This window comes from Solanum pennellii, chromosome 10, assembly GCF_001406875.1.
Source record: "Solanum pennellii chromosome 10, SPENNV200".
In the NCBI taxonomy this organism is placed as follows: domain Eukaryota; kingdom Viridiplantae; phylum Streptophyta; class Magnoliopsida; order Solanales; family Solanaceae; genus Solanum; species Solanum pennellii.
Genome location: NC_028646.1, coordinates 80,936,203 through 80,943,488, shown reverse-complemented (window position 1 = coordinate 80,943,488; position 7,286 = coordinate 80,936,203). Strand labels below are relative to the sequence as shown.

Below are 7,286 nucleotides of genomic sequence, written 5' to 3'. Positions count from 1 at the left end.
TGAAAATAATATATATATATATATATATATATATATATATATATATATATATATGCAAAAAGGTAGATTTGAATTCCTAATTTTTGGAAAAGTATAACTCATCATATATTGATAATTGATTTTTCTTTTTTTAAGAGATTTTTCTTTATATTTCATCAGTTATGTGTTATATCAAAAACCTTTAAAACTCACTTCTTTAATTCTAATAATTATATTAAATGCAATGTTAAGAAATTAAAAAATCATTTCTTTAATATAAGCTTTAATGATATTTATTTTCATTACACTAACAATTTTTTATTTTTCTAATTTCTAGAGTAATTAATAATTATATTGATATTTTATATTAGTCATATAAATAAAGATATTGTCACATTTTATAGAAATCATCACATTAATTTTTTTAATTGTTACTTTTTTAGAGATATTGTCAGATTATGTAGAAATCATCATATTGATCTTTATTTCTTTTATTGTTATATTATTTATGTTTATTATTTACATATTTTAGTTTGACTCAAAAATAAGATACAAACTATTGAATTATGATCAATCTATGGAGTGGATGTCAGGAAAAAAATCCAAAGATTAATTATGCATTGAATTTATATATTATTTTTTGTTCTAAAAAAATTAAGGTCTAACAATTATCTATGATACTTCATAAAATTATTCATAGCTTATCATTGTTTATAACCGCACGAAGCGCGGACAAGTTCACTAGTATAATGTTAACTAAGAGATGAACTTGATTTTAATGATCTTCTAAATTAGTCAAATCTATTCTCCTCACTAAAAATATTGTTTCCTCCCTCCAAAAAAAATACACTCAAATTCAAATTACATATATCTAATTTTTTTGTGAACTTATCTGATGGTTTTTTTAATTTGTACTTTTTACTATATTTGGAAGCTCTACATGTAAGATTATAAATTACTGTTTTTCCTAAATATAATAAGATAATTAACATGGTTGTAGTTAAAATTTGTGCAGTATATACATAAACAATCCACGTATAGTAAGATTCTTTTTTTGATGAATTCAACAATAACATAACAATTGTAATCCACAAATGATGTTTACTGGAGCAACAATAGATTTATGACCGTCAACAGTTGTATATGAGAAAGCTCTTTCAGGTTCTCTGTATCTTAGAGGATGGGCGGAGTTACCCTTGTCCGAAGGATGTTAAGCGACACCCCTTTATCAAAAAATTATGTTGTATAGATAGGTTAAATTTTGATTTTATTCATATATATATATATATATATATATATATATATATATANAATGGTTGAGGTGTTGCCAAATTTCTCTTTAAATTTTGATTTTATTCATAAATATAATATGATTTTTAGCAATAATTCATTAACAACAATTGCTTAATTGCCAGCAATTACATGTTAATATACTTTTTGTAAATATTGCAAAAGCCTATTAAGACACTTGACCCGTGACAATTAACTAATGTTGGTAAAAGGCTTAGCACATTCATGACCCCATATTATTTATAAATACTTTATCACCGTATGATGGTGAGACATCTATTCTGATCAACCCATTGTTCCAATAGCTGCTTTGCAAAAACTGAGGTTTGACAAAAACTCTATACAAGTTTTGAGCAAATTTACTGGTCCAGCGTGACCCCATTGTGCTGTTTCGTTATGAACCATGACAATTAGTGCTTCAGGTGCTGCTAACTCTGTACTCGGAGCTTGATTGGCTCGCCTAATGCTTATATAGTGGTAAAGGTCATGCGATAGATAGCTCAAAACGAAAATTCACCAGACAAGGGGTAAATTTCTCAAATCGTCACTCATGTTGATGAAATTGTGTAGTAAAGCCATTTATCTCGCCTTTATACCAATAAAATCACTTAAATAAATTCCTACAAAAAAAAATTCCAACCGAAAAAAAAAAGAAAATAAACCAGACACGGTAAGGGGTCCCAGGAATCAACTTGAGTGGCCGCGCCAGACATGTAGAATCTAGGGAGGTTGGTGTGTAAGCAGCTTTCCCATAGCTTTTGAAGATAGAGATATTATTTTTGATAGACTAAATGAGTGGACATTTGAGGAAATTAGTGAATTCTAAACTTTTGATTTTAGGAACTAACAAGCATTAGTAAATCAACAAGCACATCGATTTTTGAACTAATGATATATATATTAAACATAAAAATATCCAGAAAGATGCAGAAATACAGAGACATTATTAAAAATTACAGCTGAAAGTCTTTTAAATCTTTAGTTTACGAAATTCATTTTAGACTTTATGTCGAATCATCTTCAAAATCTTCTACCTTTCTATCTCCATGTAGATAAGTCCACTGATGCCTTTCCTTCTCATATTTCACACACGGATCGTCTTCATAGTGCAGACGGTCCAACCCTCCCTTTACAGCTTTGCGAAGTTGTGAATCGGAGATGTCCTCAACGATGAATTGTGAGTCCCTGGCCAAAACACAAACATCGTCTCTAGTCCCAACTCCTCCTGGCAATCTAGCTGCGGCATCTCTTACCAAACAATGGAGAGTGAAAAAAGCTGGTTTGTTCCTCTTAAGAATATCGTAATGACAAATCCTTTTGAATAGTTTGCCTCCACGCTTTTTCAGTGGAGCGACAACAACCTTCTTACCATCCACAGCTGTATATGAGAAAGCCTTGTTAGGTTGTGTGTACCTTAGAGCTTCTTCTCTTCGGAAACAAGTTCTTATTTCCTCGCTACAGGGGTTAATCGTTTCAGGACTATTGATAGCTCGTGATTCCTCTGACCTTTCGCCAAGATTGGTTGATTTGTTGCTTTTAATTTCCATTAGAGTCTTTGCAGCCCGATTGGCTTCCTTGTCCGGCATATCATCTGATGTGTTTTTTGCCATTTTTTTTCTATATATTCCTAATAAAATAAACAAAAGTAAAATTGAAAATTAGAAAAATATATAAAGAAATATACCAATGTACTTGAGAACTCAAGAACAAGCGAGCGAACAGTAAAGCATGTTTGACCAACCTTCTGAAAGGTATTTATTAAAAAAGAAAAATATATACTTTGTTATAAATATGTGTTTGACCGAGATTTGGTGTAAAAACAAATATTTTGGAGTACTAGTAGAAAGATTTAAGTAGAATTGAAGAAAATGATGAAATTTAATAAAGACTGATATTCAATCCTGATAAAGACAAAATATCAGTCAATTAGAAACAAAATATATTGAGATAGATGAGATCGAAGTAAATGTTTTTAGCTACTTTTATGTAAAATATCATGTATTTATAAATCAGGAAAACTTTATTAAATACATATATACTTACATTAAGTAGAACTGAAAAAATTATGAAATTTAATAAAGACTTTTATCAACCTGATAAAGACAAAATATAAGTCAATTCAAAACAAAATGTATTAAAAAAAATGAGATCGAAGTAAATGTTTTTAGCTATTTTTAGGTAAAATATCATGTATTTATATATTAGGAAAATTTTATTAAATAGGTACTAACATTTTTAAAATTTTCAATCCAACAGCTAAAACAAATAATGATTTCCATGATATATTAACAAAATGGTTGATTGTATGCAGAAAAATATTTGGGATAAATCGATAGGAGATATTAAACAACGCAAAATTACTTAATCAAAGTGAACACACAAAATTAAGATGGACTGGCTAAATAGTGAACCCTTAAATTACATTTATGAAGAATTATTAGCATCTTCAACACATGATAAAACTTTAAAAAAAATAAAAAATTGACAAATCTATCCTCTAGTAACTTTGTAATGGATGGTCTGATTTTAGCGATGCTTCAAAGATGAATGTAGGAAGAAGAGAGGAGTGTTTTGTTTATTTGAAGGTAAAAAGGAGGAGGAAGAATATGTATTGAAATTTGATATAAAATGTATGTTTGATTTATAGAAGTTAAAAGGGCTTAAAAAGAAATATTAATTAAGAGTTGAAATGTATTTTAATAATTAGTCAAATGAAATCTAATCTCCTCATTAAAAATATTGTTTCCTCCCTCCAAAAAAAAAAAAACATTCAAATTCAAATTTTAAGACTTGATCGATAAATCTAATTTTTTGTGTGAACTTATACAGGTGGTTTTTATGTTTTCGACAAATTCTCTATTGGAACTAATGATATTATTTATAAACCAACAAGCACATCATTTTTTGAACTAACGATATTTATATTAAACATTAAATATTTAGAAAGATGCAGCAATACAAAGACATGATTATAACTTACAGCTGAAAATCTTTTGTTTACAAAATTCACTTCAGAGTTCATGTCGAATCTTCTTCAAAATCGATTTCCTGTCTATCTCTATGTAGATAAATCCACTGAAGCCTTCCCCTGTCATATTTTACACATGGATCGTCTTCATAGTGCAGACGGTTCAACCCTCCTTTTACAGCTTTGCTAACTTGTGAATCGGAGATTTCCTCAACGATAAATTGTGAATCCCTTGCCAAAACACAAACGTCATCTCTAGTCCCAACACCTCCGGGCAATCTAGCAGCTGCATCTCTTACTAAACAGTGAAGAGAGAAATGAGTCGGTCTATTAGACTTAAGAATATCGTGATGACGAATCCTTTTTAATGGTTTGCCTCCACGCCTTTTTAGCGGAGCTACAATAGATTTATGACCGTCAACAGCTGTATATGAGAAAGCCGTTTCAGGTTGTGTGTACCTTAGAGCTTCTTCTTTACGGAAACAAGCTCTTATTTCCTCGTTGCAGGGGTGAATCATTTCAAGACTATTCACAGCTCTTGATTCTTCTGACCTTTCGCCAAGATTGAATGACGTGCATGTTCTGCTTTTGGCCATTTGCATTAGAATCTTTGCTGCACGATTGACTTCCTTTTCCGGCATGTCATCAGATGTGTTTTTTGTCATCTTTGTAAAGTGTGAAGTGTTTGATCAAAGTTTTTGGTGTAGAAAAAAGTATTTTTCAGATACACAGTGTGTGTTTGATTTATAGACTATGGAGATAGAAGCTAAAAGGAGTAAAAAGGTATATTCATTAAGAGATAAATGGATTTTAATAATTTTCTAAATTTGTCAATCTAATCTCCTCACTAAAAAGGTGTATTAATTATTATTTTGAATAATTTTCTGAGTTAGTCATCTAATCTCTTCAAAAAATATTTCTTCTACCCTCCAAAAAAAAGAAAGTCAAATTCAAATTACATGACTTGATGTATCTAATTTTTCGTGTGAATTTATATGATGATTTTTATGTTTTTATTTACTATATTTGGAAGCTATATAGATCACTATTTTTCCCTATTATAACAAAACATCTTTAATACAGCTTTAGTTAAAAATTTGCGTGGTATACAATATTTTCCGTCTTCATTTTGCCTAATCTCATCTACGGAAGGCAACTTCTTAAGATCGTATAGGAAGTCTTAAAAGTCACTGTAATATTGAATGATCTGAGTCTATGTATGCAATATGTTCTCTTGTGGTTTCCAATGGTAACGGTCGAAAAGACCTGAAGTTCTCTGTTGAACATCATCTTTCGGGAACTTATTTTAGTCCAGCAAAAGGGAAAAAGTTCAAGCATCGATCGATCAATTAGACTTGCACAATGCATGTAACACTGTACTTGTAGATCAAAGCCACATGTATAACATCAAAAATGATTTTTAGCGGTAATTATTAACAATAGTAGCTTAATTAATTGCCACTAAATATGTTTCTTTAGTGACAATTAAATTTTAGCACTATTTGTAAATGCGACAAAAGTCTATTGCGACATTGAATCAATGACAATTAACGACGGTAAGAGATTTATCACTCTTTGTTGATGGGTATTTTTATTAACGCTAAAAACTTTTTTTGTTGTAGCGAGGGGAGTCTTTTAGCTGAGAGCGCAGGCGTGTTTCTGTTGGAATAGTCATCTTTCATGACAAAAAAAGGTAAAATCTCTATATTGATGAATAGAATTACAAAGCTAAGGGGAGAACTCAAGCGACACACTAAAACTCTAAACGACACTTATGTAGAAGAACTTATCCAAATTCAAGCAATCACATGGCCATTTCAAGCCATTCCATTTTCTTAGTGCAAGACCCACGGTTCCAATAGCTGCTTCGCAAAAACTAAGAAACTGTTCCAATAGCTGCTTCGCAAAAACTAAGGATCTGACAAAAACTATACAAGTTTTGAACAAATGTACTAGTCCAGCATGATCTCATTGTCCTGTTCTTTATGAACCAGGACAACTAGTCCTTTGTACTTCCGAACTTGATTCAACTAGTTCTTATATAGTGGTAAAGGACTTGTGAAACATCAAAAAATAGCTCAAAACGAAAATTCACCGGCCAAGGGATAAATTTCTCAAATCGTCACTCATGTTACTAAAATTGTGTAGTAAAGCCATTTATCTCATCTTTACATCAATAAAGTCAATCAGCTTAAATCTTATCTCCTACAAAAAAAAATCTCCAATCGAAAAAAACCCACCTTCTTGCACCGGAAACCTGACATGAGTGGACAGCAACAACATACCCGGTGAAACCCCAGAAGTAGGATCTAGGGGGATCAGTGTGTATGCAGCTTACCCCTACTTTTTGAAGGTAGAAATATAATTTCTATAAGCCACTAAGCTCAAATAAAGCATATCAAAACATGTATCAACCTGAGTGAGTGGCCATTTGAGGAAGTTAGTGAATTCTCAAGTTTTGATTTTAGGAACAAACAAGCGTTAGTAAATCAACAAGCACTTACTTTTTTGAACATAAAAGTATCCAGAAAGATGCAGCAATACAGAGACATTATTAAAAATTACAGCTGAAAGTCTTTTGAATCTTAAGTTTACAAAATTCATTTCAGACTTTATGTCGAATCATCTTCAAAATCTTCTACCTTTCTATCTCCATGTAGATAAGTCCACTGATGCCTTTCCTTCTCATATTTCACACACGGATCGTCTTCATAGTGCAGACGGTCCAACCCTCCCTTTACAGCTTTGCGAAGTTGTGAATCGGAGATGTCCTCAACGATGAATTGTGAGTCCCTGGCCAAAACACAAACATCGTCTCTAGTCCCAACTCCTCCGGGCAATCTAGCCGCGGCATCTCTTACCAAACAATGGAGAGTGAAAAAAGGCGGTTTATTCCTCTTAAGAATATCGTAGTGACAAATCCTTTTGAATAGTTTGCCTCCACGCTTTTTCAGTGGAGCGACAACAACCTTCTTACCATCCACAGCTGTATATGAGAAAGCCTTGTTAGGTTGTGTGTACCTTAGAGCTTCTTCTCTGCGGAAACAAG

At 31.5% G+C, this 7,286-nt stretch overlaps 3 protein-coding genes across 3 annotated transcripts; all 3 read right to left on the bottom strand.

The window, feature by feature from the left end:
- Positions 1–2,273: 2,273 nt before the first annotated feature.
- Positions 2,274–2,855, bottom strand: LOC107002164 (nuclear factor related to kappa-B-binding protein-like). Its single transcript, XM_015200079.1, has one exon. The coding sequence runs from the start codon at positions 2,853–2,855 to the stop codon at positions 2,274–2,276; it is 582 nt and encodes a 193-aa protein (XP_015055565.1).
- A 1,432-nt stretch (positions 2,856–4,287) lies between these two features.
- Positions 4,288–4,878, bottom strand: LOC107002161 (nuclear factor related to kappa-B-binding protein-like). Its single transcript, XM_015200076.1, has one exon. It carries the CDS (start codon positions 4,876–4,878, stop codon positions 4,288–4,290), a length of 591 nt encoding a protein of 196 aa, XP_015055562.1.
- A 1,971-nt stretch (positions 4,879–6,849) lies between these two features.
- On the bottom strand, positions 6,850–7,281 carry LOC107001647 (nuclear factor related to kappa-B-binding protein-like; the record flags this gene model as incomplete). The annotated part of the gene is made up of 1 exon (XM_015199617.1): positions 6,850–7,281. A coding segment is annotated over one exon (432 nt), but the record flags the coding sequence as incomplete, so codon positions are not given.
- Between the last annotated feature and the right edge of the window lie 5 nt (positions 7,282–7,286).

Excerpts from the sequence above, each read along its gene's own strand:
- LOC107002164 (XM_015200079.1), bottom strand. The coding sequence starts at position 2,855 with ATGCCGGACAAGGAAGCCAATCGGGCTGCAAAGACTCTAATGGAAATT.
- LOC107002161 (XM_015200076.1), bottom strand. The coding sequence starts at position 4,878 with ATGCCGGAAAAGGAAGTCAATCGTGCAGCAAAGATTCTAATGCAAATG.